Source organism: Eriocheir sinensis, chromosome 25 (assembly GCF_024679095.1).
Source record: "Eriocheir sinensis breed Jianghai 21 chromosome 25, ASM2467909v1, whole genome shotgun sequence".
NCBI lineage: Eukaryota > Metazoa > Arthropoda > Malacostraca > Decapoda > Varunidae > Eriocheir > Eriocheir sinensis.
The window spans coordinates 12885935-12900934 of NC_066533.1; the positions used below are offsets into that span (position 1 = coordinate 12885935).

General features: G+C 52.1%; 1 protein-coding gene across 1 annotated transcript in view; it reads right to left on the minus strand.

Annotated features, from left to right (window-relative positions):
- Positions 1-9298: 9298 nt before the first annotated feature.
- Positions 9299-15000, minus strand: part of LOC127003398 (uncharacterized) — a 19711-nt gene continuing 14009 nt past the window's right edge. The window contains exon 2 of the mRNA XM_050869986.1: positions 9299-9831. Coding sequence (XP_050725943.1) covers positions 9314-9831 — 518 coding nt within the window. The 3' untranslated portion in view covers positions 9299-9313. The remainder of the gene's footprint in view (positions 9832-15000) is intronic.

Below are 15000 nucleotides of genomic sequence, written 5' to 3' on the forward strand. Positions count from 1 at the left end.
ACACACACACACGTACACAGGATATCGACGTCAGTGAAAATGGAGGATGGAAGGAAGGAAGGAAGGAAAGAAGGAAGGAAAGGGGAATTCAGGTTAGGTTAATTCAAGATGGAAAGAAGGTAAGGAAAGGAAAGGGAAGGGAAAGGAAAGGGAAGGGAAGGAAGGGAGAGGAAGAATGGGGTAAAAGGAAACGGGCGGGAAGGGAATGATAGGAAGGGGAAGGGAAAGGAAAGGGAAATTGAAGGGAAGGGGAAGGAAGGAGAAACGGAAGGGAAGGGAATGATAGGAAGGGAAAGGGAAAGGAACGAGCTACAAGAGAAGGGAAGAGGAAGGAAAGGGAAGGATTACAAAGGAAGGGGAAGGGAAAGGGACAGATTACAAGAGAAGAGGAAGGAAAGGGAAGGATCACAAAGGAAGGGGAAGGGAAAGGATGATAAGGGAAAGGAAGGGGAAGGAAAGGGAAGGATTACAAAGGAAGGGGAAGGGAAAGGGACGGATTACAAGAGAAGAGGAAGGAAAGGGAAGGATTACAAAGGAAGGGGAAGGGAAAGGATGACAAGGGAAAGGAAGGGGAAGGAAAGGGAAGGATTACAAAGGAAGGGGAAAGAAAAGGATGACAAGGGAAAGGAAGGGGAAGGAAAGGGATAGACAGGAGTTACAAGGGAAGGGAAGAAGAAGGAAAGGGAGGGAGGGTTACTAAAGAAAGGGGAAGGGAAATGAAAGGGGCAAGTTACACGAGAAGGGAAGATAAAGGAAAAGGAAGGGAAAGGTTACTAAAGAAGGGGAAGGGTAAGGATGGCAAAGGAAAGGAAGGGGAAGGAAGAGGAAATGACGCAAGATGAACCAAAACAAGATAAAGAAAATAAAAAGGGAAAGGAAACTAAAATTCACATACAAGGGAAAGTGAAAACGTCATAAAAACAGGAACAACAAAAAAAGAAAAAAGGAAGGAACAATACTACCAAAAACAAAGGGATACAGGGAAGGGAAATGGGGAGAGAAGAGGAAGAGAGGGAGGGAGAAAAGGGAGGAAACGGAGGGAGAAAAACTAGGTGAGGGAGGAAGACAGACAGACACAGAGAAAAAGACAGACAAACAAATAGGTAGTTTCCAGGTCCTTTCCCTTTCACCCTGAGACAAAGACAGACAGACAGACAGATAGACAGGAAGGGATACGAGCAGGCAGGTAAGTAGATAGATAGATAGACAGATAGATAGATAGATTAAGGTAGGTAGTAGATATCTTCCCTCCAAGTTTCCTCCGGGTTCTTTCCTTTTCTCCTTGGGGGGCAAACACACACACACACACACACACACACACACACACACACACACACACACACACACACACACACACACACACAGCTGCCTCACCCAACCATTCATCAGGCAGCCAGTGACCTCTACACAAATATTTATAAGCGACCTCCTCTTCACCGCGGAGGAGGAGGAGGAGGAGGAGGAGGGGCATGTGCGTTGGAGGGAAGGCGGCGTGTGGAAGGGGCGTGGCAAGGCGTGTGGGAAGGGGAGAAGGGAGGATGTGAAGGGAAACAATGATATGCATGGAAGGGCGCATGAAGGTAAGGTAAGGTAAGGTAAGGGGGGCGTGGTTTGAAGGGAAGGGCGTGGCAGAGGCGTGGCAGGGGGGTGGGCGTGTGTGCGTCGGTCAAATCACTACACCACGCCTTCAGAGGGGAAAAAAACACTCGGGAAATATGTTAAAGCGGAAAGATGTGTGTGTGTGTGTGTGTGTGTGTGTGTGTGTGTGTGTGTGTGTGTGTGTGTGTGTGTAACAGAAAACGAATCCCAAAAGAAATACAAACAAGAGGAAAACACGAAAAAAAGAAGAGCGATAAAAAACGAAGAAAAAAAAAGGAAAGAAGAATAAAAATTGGACATTATATAAACCTAAAGATAAGCAACAAAACAGACAAAAAAAATGGAGTAAAGAAAAAGAAAAAAAACAAGAATAAACAAACTTAAAATATAAAAAAAAAAGTATTCGGGTGAAGGATGTCTGCGAAGGAAGAAGAAGAAGAACAAGAACAAGAACAACAACAACAAAAAGAACAAGAACAAGAAGAACAAGAAGAAGAAGAGGAGGGCGAAGAAGAGGAGGAAGACCAAGGCTGTTCTTTCACCACCACAGAGACACAGTTCCCTTCAGCCACGTCTCCCTCCCTCCCTCCCTACCCCCGATGAAGGGAGGGAAGGGAGGGAAGGGAGGGAAAGCGAGAGGCGGCCTGAAAACCCATCTAAACACGCCCTTACCTCAAGACCCTCATTACGGACTGATCTCTCTCTCTCTCTCTCTCTCTCTCTCTCTCTCTCTCTCTCTCTCTCTCTCTCTCTCGAAAAGCAAGGCAAATTCTCCACATTAGCAAACCTTTTCACAATAATTCTCCTTGAAAATGAAGAAAAACACATCTCTCTCTCTCTCTCTCTCTCTCTCTCTCTCTCTCTCTCTCTCTCTCTCTCTCTCTCTCTCTCTCTCTCTCTCTCTCTCTCTTATACGTAGAAACACTCTCTATCTTATACATCACACGTCCTCACTGCACCCATGACACACACACACACACACACACACACACACACACACACACACGCCCATACCACACCCAGGGCAGGTCCACCACACGCCCCGCAAGCCGCTGGCACCACCCAAGCGTGGCAGCCGCCGGGCCAGACAGAGACGCCGCCGCCACTCCGCTACAAAACACTCCCAGTCCCCCAGACACGCCTCCTCCTGTACCCTGCCTGCCTACCTACCTACCTACCTACCTTACTCCTCGCCCTACACCTCCCTCCTCCCGCCCTTCCCGCCCCTCCTCCTCCTCCTCCGCACCGCTGTACATAAGCACCACCACCGCCACTACCTCCACCGCCGCCGCCGCTCTCCTTAAACTTCCCTTCCTTTGAACATTCACACACACACACACACACACACACACACACACACACACACACACACACACACACACACACACACACTTTTTTCGCACCCCTGATTTTAGTGCGAGACAAAACTACCGTGTCATTTCAGGTTCGGGGAGGTGGTAATGGGGAGGGGGCGGCGGCGGGGGACGTGGCATGGCTGGGTTCCTGATGCGCCTGCACCTCTTCCCTCGTCCCCTGCCCCGCCCCGCCCCGCCTCCGTCTGCGACCCCCGGGCAGCAGACGACGCGGTATTTGACTGAGATTCGTCGTCGGCCTCGCGAGCCCGTTCAGGCCGGACGGGCGGCCGGTGGTGGGGAGCCGAGGCACAGCCACGAGCGAGGCTCGGGCTTGAAATGCTCAAGAGGAGGAGGAGGAGGAGGAGGAGGACGAAATTGAACACGTCAGACCTAATGGATGAGGGACGTGAGGAGCGCGCGGCTGCCAGAGTCACCTCCCGCGGGATGCATGAGCGGCCGCGCCTTGTGTCCCGCCCCCACAGCCCAGTGGTCAAGGGCGGCCAGGCCACGGCTGACTTGGCTCCCTGCTGTGCCGCCGCGCTGCCCAGCCCACGCCGGGGATGCAGCAACAGCAGCAGCAGTGCCGACCTGGGCAGCGCGCGCCGAAAATGTCTCGTGTATTAAGCAATAAGTCAGCCAGTGGACTGAGGGCGAGTGATAGCGCGAGGCGTGGGGGTAGGGGGGGAGGGTCGGCGGGAGGAGCGGGCCACGTGCGGCATAACAGGGCGTGCCGCCACGCCACTTGGTCACCGTGCCACCGGCCCGCCCAGTGCCAGCTGAACGAATGTGGCGGCAGCGAGCGGAGGCTGCGGCCGCTGTGTTGCCAGTCCAGCGCCACTTATAGCTTGGCAGAGCGCCGCGAGCCTTGGCTTCAATACGGCAAGGGTAACGTCGCTGAGCCTCACCGCCCCGTTGTCCAGGCCGCCCACCTCGCCCACCCTTGGCCTTGGCTGCTGCCCACCCTGCTCGGGATGACCGCTAGGGCTAGGCCGACGCCCTGCCGGCCCCGCGTAAGCCTGGGCCCATGCACGCCGCGGCCACGACACGAAACACGAAGGGGCGGCGCTGCCACGGAGCCAGACGTCGGAAGTTGGACGAGTTGCTAATAAAAGAACAGCCACGCTAAACGTTGCCTCGGTATGCAGGGAGCGGCGCGCCCGGTAACGCGACCCGACATGCACATCGGCGCCCCCCCACAACCCCCTCGGCCCGGGGCGCGCCCGGGGCGTCCCTTGCGGCGGTGGCGACGGGTTTCCACTCCGACCGATGACGTGGTGGAAGTGCATTTGGCCAGAGGGCGGGAGTCAGCCGTGACCCTGCCGCGCCGCCCCGCTGGGAGGCAGGAACTGGTCCCTGCGCGGGAGCCGCCCAGGGGAGGCGCCTTGAGACAAAGGCGGCAGGGAGAGGGGAGCCGCCGGAAGCAGGCTGTCGGTGGGGATCGGGTTAATCAGGGCACGGAATGGGACGCGGCCGAGGGGACACGCCACCCTCGCCGCCATGGTCGCCCCACCCTCGGACGGGGAGGAAAATTGCCTCTGAGGGAGCCGGGTGGCGGCGCCGTGGCCGTCGGCAGGAGTGAGCGGCGCACCTGCAGCACGTCCATCACTGATTGGCTGGAGGCAGGCGGCGGGGCCGTGGCGATTGGCCCTGGTGGTGTGGGCGGCGAGTGTTACGGACGGGCGCGCATGGCCAGCCACGGGCGGGGCCCCCAGGGCCTGCCGACCCCGCCACCGTGACGGGCCGCCACCTGTCGCCGTCACGCTCACGTATACCACGCCCGCACGCGCCCACAACGCCCTCCCGCGCGCCCTCACCCGGATAACTGCAATAAGTCACCCCATCCCGATGCCCCGCTGCCGGCGGCGTGCAGTGCTGGCCGCCGCGGGGGACGGTCCTGGCCGAGGCGCAGCACAGGGGCGGCGCGGCGACACCCACGCCCCGCATGGCCCTCGGTGGCGGCGGAGCGGCCAGGCAGCGGGAGGAGCTGTGCCTGTGTCCTCCCGCGGACCACGAAATCGATTTGTGCCCGTGAACCTCTGGGGCGGGGAGGCGGGAGGGGGCGGAAGGGGGGCAGCAGGCAACCCCAGGCTCCGGGCCAGAATAAATTGTCTCCCTTCATCAACCACCGCCGCCGCCGCCACAAGCAGAGCAGCGGCGGGGCGGGGAGATGAGAGTAGACGGCGGGAGGGCGAGCAGGAGGAAGCGTGACGAGCAGCACATCCTCCTCCCCGCGCCTCGGGAAGCACACAGACACGGCAAGCAGGGCGCCGAGTGATGCACGCCGCCGCCAAGCCCCCCCCTCCCCCCCCCCCCCCCGCCCATCCCGATGTTCACACGCCGGGAGAACACGGCAAACACGGCGCAGCTCCCACAGCCTCCCGCGGCCCACAGCACACCCTCACACCCTTCCACAGCATACAGCACAAACCCACGCCATTCTCACAGCCTCCCACGCCTACAGCACACACCCATGTCAATCCCACAGCCTCCCGCGGCCCACAGCACCCCCCCACACCCTTACACAGCACACAGCACAAACCCACGTCATTCTCACAGCCTCCCACGCCTACAGCACCCCCCGCCCCCCGCCATCACGCTGAACAATATAAGCACACCCACACCACGAGGCCGCCGGCTGAGCGAAGGCCTCCGTGACTCCCCCTCGTGAATCTAATCAAGTGGGTGACAAGGTGAGGCGGGCCCGGCCAGGTGTTGAAACCATCTCGACCTCCACCCCCCCTCCTCCACCCAATCCACTCCAATCCCCCCCCCCCTCCTCCCTAGGCCGCGTGAGACACCTGCCCTTCCCCCTCCCTTGGCCCGTGCCCTACCCTCACTAACCCAGGAGGAGGAGGAGGAGGAGGAGGAGGATCGATATGTGGTGGAGGTGAGGGTTGTAGAGGAGGACCGTCCCCGCCGCCGCCTCTGTAATCACCGCCTCCATTTCCCCTTTTATTGCCAACTTCGCAACGTACACACACACACACACACATACATATCGCTTCCTTTTTTTTTTTTTTTTTTTGTTCTTTCTCCTCTTCACCCCACACAAAAAAACACGAAGGCTACCGTGTGTGTGTGTGTGTGTGTGTGTGTGTGTGTGTGTGTGTGTGTGTGTGTGTGTGTGTGTGTGTGTGTGTGTGTGTGTGTGTGTGTGTGTGTGTGTGTGTGTGTGTGTGTGTGTGTGTGTGTGTGTGTGTGTGTGTGTGTGTGTGTGTGTGTGTGTGTGTGTGTGTGTGTGTGTGTGTGTGTGTGTGTGTGTGTGTGTGTGTGTGTGTGTGTGTGTGTGTGTGTGTGTGTGTGTGTGTGTGTGTGTGTGTGTGTGTGTGTGTGTGTGTGTGTGTGTGTGTGTGTGTGTGTGTGTGTGTGTGTGTGTGTGTGTGTGTGTGTGTGTGTGTGTGTGTGTGTGTGTGTGTGTGTGTGTGTGTGTGTGTGTGTGTGTGTGTGTGTGTGTGTGTGTGTGTGTGTGTGTGTGTGTGTGTGTGTGTGTGTGTGTGTGTGTGTGTGTGTGTGTGTGTGTGTGTGTGTGTGTGTGTGTGTGTGTGTGTGTGTGTGTGTGTGTGTGTGTGTGTGTGTGTGTGTGTGTGTGTGTGTGTGTGTGTGTGTGTGTGTGTGTGTGTGTGTGTGTGTGTGTGTGTGTGTGTGTGTGTGTGTGTGTGTGTGTGTGTGTGTGTGTGTGTGTGTGTGTGTGTGTGTGTGTGTGTGTGTGTGTGTGTGTGTGTGTGTGTGTGTGTGTGTGTGTGTGTGTGTGTTCTCCTTCCCAAGTGCATGTTTAATACTTTATATATCATACCAATAAAAGGTAAAGAGAGAGTTAGATAAGAGTAACGTCCCATATATCTGTCATGCAGGTATGAACACACACACACACACACACACACACACACACACACACACACACACACACAGAAAGAAAGGACGAGAGGGTGTTGTTTTGAAGACTTGTGGAGAATGTCATCATAAACAGTTGGGGCGTGGCTTTGGGGGGGAACACAAAGAAACACAAAGGAAGAACAAACAACAGCAGACCTGCTGGTCCTTACGAGGCTGTTTGTGACAAGTTACACTAACTATCTAATCAAAGGTGGAAGATGAAGGACAGCAAAGGCGAAGGCTCCTCCCCACCCCCCCATCCCTCCAGCCAAAGCTGGCAGGAAAGGAAAAAGAACCATGCAGCATGGAAAAACTGCATGGAGTTTATGTAGGAAAGAGGAAAGAATTACCATTACTGCTACCACTAACCGGGCGATAAAAACGGACAAGGACACCAGTATTCGAAAGAACTTAACGTTATTACGACAATGAGTAATATCTTAGTTGCTGGTTGGATTCAAAATACTTGTCTAATCTATTCTTGAAGGCCGTAACTGTTGTACTATCAACGACATCACAGGGTAGAGAGTTCCAAACATTAACAACTCGATTGAAGAAGAAGTGTTTAGCTTCATGCGACGAGAATCTTTTACCACTTATCTTCAAATTGTGATTTCTTCTTGTTCTATTTGATCGATCAATTGTAAAGTAATCTTCCGCATTAATATCACTGAATCCTTTAAACATTTTAAACACTTCTATTAGATCGCCTCGCATTCTTCGTTTTGAAAGGCTGAATAAATTTACTTCTTTAAGACTTTGTTCATATGATAAATTTCTCAACCTAGGGATCATCTTTGTTACTCTTCGTTGAACCCGTTCCAACTTTTCTATGTCTTTTCTGTAATAGGGAGACCAAAACTGTACACAGTACTCTAGACGGGGTCGCACCAACAAATTATACAGTTTTAATATTACTTTTTCTGATTTATTATTAAAGACTCGTCCGATGAAGCCAACCAATTTGTTTGCAGTTTTAACTACCTCTGGACAATGCTGACCGGGCTTAAAATCGCTTGATATAGTGATTCCAAGATCCTTTTCTTTACTTACTGCAGAAAGTTGTTTGCCATTCATTACGTACCGAACGCGATGGTTATTTTTTCCGATGTGCAACACTTTACATTTCTCAACGTTAAATTTCATTTGCCATTGATTGGCCCAACGTGCAAGTCGATCTATATCTGATTGTAAAGCTTCTTCGTCGAGTGTCGCATTACTTTACTAGCAATTTTTGTGTCATCAGCAAATTTTGATACTTTGCAAGTGAGCCCATCATCGATATCATTAACATAAATTAAGAAGAGCATGAGGCCACGCACTGATCCTTGAGGTACGCCGCTTCTGACATCGAGCCAGTTAGATGTAACACCGTTTAGAATTACTCTCTGTTTCCGCTCAGAGAGCCAGTCCACAAGCCAGTTGTGAATGTTACCCGAGATACCGTGCGCCAGTAGTTTGCTGAGCAATCGTTGGTGGGGGACCTTATCAAATGCCTTTTGAAAATCCAGATATATGATATCTACTGATCTGCTTTCATCGAACACTTCAAAAATATAATGAAAAAATTCAAGTAAGTTAGTCAAACACAAACGTTTACTACGGAAGCCATGTTGCGAATTATTTATTATATTATTTTCACCATATTGTCGCGAATGATAGTCTCCATTAACTTACAAACAATAGATGTCAGGCTAATTGGTCGATAGTTTCCTGGATGAGACTTGTCCCCCTTTTTGAAAATTGGTGTGACATTTGCAAGTTTCCAATCCGACGGAACTTTTCAATCTTTTAAATATTTATTGAATATGATGGAGAGCGGTTTACAAATTTGATGTTTGATTTCTTTTAAGACCCTAGGGGTAATTTTGTCTGGACCAGGGGGTGGGGGGGGGGAGAAGGGAAGGGAAGAGAAGGTGAAGTGAGTGAAGGGTTTGCCTAGAGGGGAAATAAGCGAGAGGAAGGGGACGGAAGGGATGGGGAAGAGTAATCGGGGAACTGTAATGAGGAGGGAGGAGGATGGAGAGGAAGGGAAGGCAAAGGAACGGATGGGACGAGGTAGGGAGAGGGAGCAAGAGACGGGAGAGGAAAGGCAAGGGAAGGGACGGCACATGAACGGACGGGAAGAGAGGGGAGAGAGGAAAGGGAAGGGAAGGGAAGGGAAGGGGATAGGGAGAGGAGAGGGAAGGGAAGGCAAAAGAACGGAAGGGAACGAAGAGGAATTGCAAGAGACGGTAAAGAGCATGAACGGACGGGAAGAGGGAGGGGAGGAAAGGGAAGGGAAGGGGATGGGGGAGAGAAGGGGAGATGAAGGGAGGGAAGGGTCTGGTCATTCCACGAAGGTCGGCGCGTTTTTACCGAAGGGGCTGCAGCGAGGAGGCGGCAGAAGGGGAACGGGAGGACACCAGCGGAACGGAACAAAGAGTGAAGGATGGGAGGAAGGGAAGGGGGGGGGGGGAGGGGGTAAACAGGTGAGGCAACGTGGCTTACTGACCTGTGAACCTGGCCAGGGCGGCGACTAGTAGTAGGAGCACGGTGAGTATCGAAGGGGGGGAGGGCAGGCCACTCCTCCACCTGCGCGCCGGTGTGGAGGTGCTGGAGGTGGAGGTGGTGGAGGGCAGGGTGGCTTGAGTGATGGTGGAGGTGGTGGGGGGCGACTTGGGCGTGGTGGTGGTGGTGGTGGTGTGGGCGGGGCAGCAACACTGTTGGGCGGGGGGAAGGGTCGTGCCCCCCCGGGTGTCCATACTGATACAGTCCTCACACTGCCCACACTGACACCCGCCCCGCCGCCGCCGCCACCGAGGCCCTGGACCCCGACATCGGCACGGCTCTTCCTCCCCCTGCTTCTTCTGTCGCTGCTGCTGCTGCTGCTGCTGCACCCCCGCCTGCGGCTGGGTCCTGCAGGGGCTCATGCACCCCTCACAACACGTCGTGTGCTGCTGCTGCTGCTGGGGGCCTCGTCTGTCGTCCTCGGCGTCGTTCACACTGCATCGTCGCCAACAACCTGAAACATGGACAACGTGTCGTCAGCGGCTGGCTCAGGCATAGCGGGTGATGGGTGCGGGGCGCCGCCCCTCGTCCCACCTCCTGAGGGCGGCCACAGGTGCTGATGACGGCACTGCACTTACAGCAGCAGCCCTGCACCACCCCGCCGGGTCGAGGCGCCGCTCCAAAATAGCGGCGCCTGGCTCGTGCCCGGCTGACGTCACTCCCGCACACCCTCGGCCGCGGCGCCGCCAGTAAACACTGCCCCCTACCCCCCCTCCCTCCCGTCACCCCGGGGAAAACAGGTCCCGGCGAGGCGAGCTGAGCACTGGACTCTGGGTAACGGTGGTGGCGGGAGGCGGGGACGTGGACAGGCCCAGACGGCGTGGCTCCCGGGCCACGCACAACCGGATCCTGGCGGCCAGACCCTGGGCCCCGCCGCGCCCGCCTCACCCTGACCCCCGACCCTGATCCTGGAGGCGGCGGCGAAGAACGGTGGCGATGACGCGGTGCCGGTCAGCGGCCAGCAGCCCTTGCCCCCCCACGCCACCCACGGTGCCGCCCCGCGCCCTCCAGACGGTGGCAGCCGCTGGGGACACTCACGAGGCACGCGGCGCCGCTTGGCACGCGGCCTGCCATTACGGCAACACAAACACTGACTGCTCGACAGACAACTGCGTGTGTGTGTGTGTGGTATGTGTGTGTGTGTGTGTATATATATATATATATATATATATATATATATATATATATATATATATATATATATATATATATATATATATATATATATATAACCAACCTGACGGTGGTGGCGGCGGGGGCCGCTTCACCCCCCCCCGGGCCCCCCAGCATTACACACGCCACTTTCGCGCGTATATTTCTTGGCCGGAACAAAAACATCCAAGATTTGCGGTCATGACACCACTCAGGTTTTTCCCTCCCCGGGAGGAAAAGCGAATCGCCTGACACGCCACGAAGCCACGGCCGACAGACGCCCCCAGCAGCCCCCCGCGGTGTAGGACGAGGACAGGCCGGGAACAGCCGTGACGAGGCTGCCGGCAGGGCCGCGGGGAGCAGGACTCAACCGTGCCAGGCCTACCAAACACCCTGCCAGCAACACCATTCTAGGCCAACACCACCAACGACTCTACCACGATCGAACACTCCACCACCACCATTAACACGACGACTAAAACCACCACACCCGACAACCAAAAAAGTTATAATTGTTCCCACCATTACACACACACACACACACACACACACACACAAGGACACACGCATAACCTCCACCATCACACCTCACTAAGCACCACCGAGCCAGACCACTCTAGGGAAGAAAGAAGGGAAGTTCCGGGAGCTGAGAGCCATAAAGGTAATGGTAATAACACTAATGGTAATAACACTAACATCACCCTCCGGCCACCATAACTTCCATTACTGCTCCCATTATTATCTCACCGTCTATCTTATTGCCTTGCTATTTTTCCCATTGCTATCTTGATACACTTACTCGCTCGCTCGCTCCCCAACGCTAAAATAATATCCAGCTTTATTTTTTTCATTCTCTTTATTTTCTCTTTTACTTTCACGTTATTTAATTTTCCTTCCTTGTTTTTATTTATATTTTTTAGTAAGACCACTTGAGCACGAAGCGAATTTACGAGAGAGAGAGAGAGAGAGAGAGAGAGAGAGAGAGAGAGAGAGAGACTTTCTTTAATAAAACAATAACCGTCGAGTCTTAAATCCAACTGCGATCACTGAAAGCTTTCCGACACACACACACACACACACACACACACACACACACACACACACACACACACACACGTACACAGCCCCAAGCCAAGGGGAAAATAGTGTTAATCCCCATCTGAGGCACTTTATACCTCCCCAAATTCACCCTTCTTCCTCCTCCTCCTCCTCTTCTGATGTCCTCTAAAGGCGGTGATGACATTCCCTAACCTCCTCCTCCTCCTCCTCTGCTTCTTCCTTTTCCTCCTAGACCACACAAACAGCCTACCCGAAGAGAGAGAGAGAGAGAGAGAGAGAGAGAGAGAGAGAGAGAGAGAGAGAGAGAGAGTCTTGGAGGCCCCCACTCACTTTCTCTCGCGTGATGGTAGGGTGTGCGCCCCAGCCTGCCTTGGCATTTGACACACCACCACCACCACACACCACCATACACCCTAACCTTACCACACACCACCACCACCACCAACACACACCCTTACCACCACCACTATACATTTGACACACCAACACCACCACCAACAACACACAATCCACTACTATTAATCTGTCACCACCCTCATCACCACGCATTACCACCATTACAAACCATCACCACCACCGCCATCACTTAACATCATCGCCACCACCAAAGTCCACTACTATTAATCTATCACCAACATCATCAGTATTCATCACCAACATCATACATCACAAACCAACACAAGAACATGAGAGGTCTATTTAAAGAGGCTGGTAGGTCTATACAAGGCAGCTCCTGTAAACCTAACCTAACCTAATCTAACCTAACCTAACCTAACCTCACTAGCCATGAACTTATCCAACCTATTCTTGAGTGTTAATCGTATTGGCACTCACCACATGACAGCTCACCACACACCACCATATCATCACCATACTCCACGGCTAAGAATATATCACCACTACCACCACCATCATCACCATCAAACACACACATCATCACCATTGCGTCATCACCATCAGTCACTCCTTCCTGCTTCACACCACCATCATCACCACTCCTGTACCACCACCACCACCACCACCACTAAACTTCACGCATACGCAATTACCACCATCACCACCACCACCACTATCACGACCACTACGACACGCAACTATTATAATCACCTCCACACACACACACACACACACACACACACACACACAAACACAAACACAAACACACGGTTTTCCACTCTTTGTTTTCAGATCTACATAATTAGACGAGAGAGAGAGAGAGAGAGAGAGAGAGAGAGAGAGAGAGAGAGAGAGAGAGAGAGAGAGAGAGAGAGAGAGAGAGAGAGAGAGAGAGACGGGTCAATCAACACAGGAAGAAACGCCTTTGACATTTGGAAGATAATTTATGTATCATGTCAATCGATTCTCCCAAAATTAAAGAGATATGAGGAAGAAGAAAGAAAAGAAGAAGAGAGAGAAGAAGAAGAAGAAGGCGACGAAGGAAGAATGAATGATAGATGAAGACGGATAACATACAGAGAAGGAGGAGGAGGAATTGGAAAGAAAACACAATAAAGAAGAAAATAAAAAATAAAAAAAATAGCTACCCTTTCCCACTATACATCTCCCACCCCCCAAAAGAGAAAATAAATAAATAAAAAAATTAAAAGTAAATATAAAAAAAAAACTTGACGGAACCTAACCTAACCGAACCGAGCACAACCTAACCTAGCCCACCCTAACCCAACTTAACCTAACCTAACCCAACCCAAGACAATAAACTCAACAAACCAGACACAAACACGCGGACACTTAACAGAAAACCAAACCAAAACAACAACAACAACAACACTACAAGACAATAGCTATTAAGTGCAAGAAAAATATAGAAAAGGTGAAGTTGTAGACGAATGCATCCTAACCTAACCTAACCCAACACACACCAAACAAAACCAGACGCAAATACACACTAACACCAAAACAACAACAACAACACTACAAGGCAATAGCTATCATGTGCAAGAAAAAATAAAGAAAGGTGGAGTTGTAGATAAATGCATCCTAACCTAACCTAACCTAACCTAACACGACCCAACACACACCAAAACAAACCCAGCCACAACAACACAAACACTAACAGCAACACAAAACAGCAACACTACAAAACAATAGCTTATAACAGAGAACAAGTAATAAAGACAAGGTGAGGAAGTAGGCAAATGCACTCCGTCTACCCGCCGCCGCATTCTTCGTCTGGGTGAGGAAAATCGATCACAAGGTTCACATTGTTCTAAGACTTTTGGCTCAGGAGGAGGAGGAGGAGGAGGACGAGGAGGAGTGGGAGGAGATTTATAGTGGAGGATGTTCACTGATGAAAAAGATTGAGGAGGAGGAGAAGGCGGAGGAGGAGGAGGAGGAGGACAGACTTATAATATATCAGCATGAAAGGAAGAGGAGGAAGAGGTGGAGGAGGAGACAGGGAAGAGAAAAAGAGGAAACTTATGGAGAGAGAGAGAGAGAGAGAGAGAGAGAGAGAGAGAGAGAGAGAGAGAGAGAGAGAGAGAGAGAGAGATGAAAACAAAGGCAGGAAAAGAAAGGAAAGGAACACAAACAATTAAGAAAAGCAAAAAATAAATAAATAAATAAATACCTTCAACATACCAGCAAGAACACATCATCACCACCACCATCACCATCACCACCACCACCAACAACAACAACAACATGGAAGAAGAAGTGGAAGACAGGTACCCTCCCTTCTCCCTCCCCCTCCTCCTCCTCCTCCTCCTCCTCCACTATCACCAACCTTTCCACCTTCTCCTCCTCCTCCTCCTCCTCCTCCCCCAGCGCCGCCCCAGGGTAAGGTCTTGCTCTTTGGCCCCTGCGACACAGTTTTTGCTCCTCTGGGTTCACAAGAGGAGGAGGAGGAGGAGGAGGAGGAGGAGGTGGAGTTGACGGAGTTGTGAAATGAAGTAAGACTGATAATAACATGAATAGGAAGGAAAATATACAGAAGAAGAAGAAGAAGAAGAAGAAGAAGAAGAAGAAATGAAGATGATGATGTAAACGAAGATAATGATGATGCAAGGCAGAACAGGAAGAGAGGAAGAAAACGGAAACAAGGAAGAAGAGGAGGAGGAAGAGAAGGAAGAGGGGGAGGAAGAGGAAGATGAAAAGGCAAGCAAAATAAAGACAGGAAAAGAAGGAAGAAGATAAAGAGATAGAAAAACAAAACAAAAGCGAAAAAGAGGAAAAAATATACAAAACAAGGCGAACTAATACCAAGACAACCAAGCAACCAAACAAGAACAAACAAACAAACTAACAAACAAACAGACCCTCAACCTAAAAACCACGAAGGAGATTTCAAAGTTAGGCAACCAAATATAACCACCACCACCACCACCAGCAACATCAGTGGTGGTGGTGGTGGTGGTGGTGACTCTGAGGAGCAACCGCTTGCCAAACTATGCAG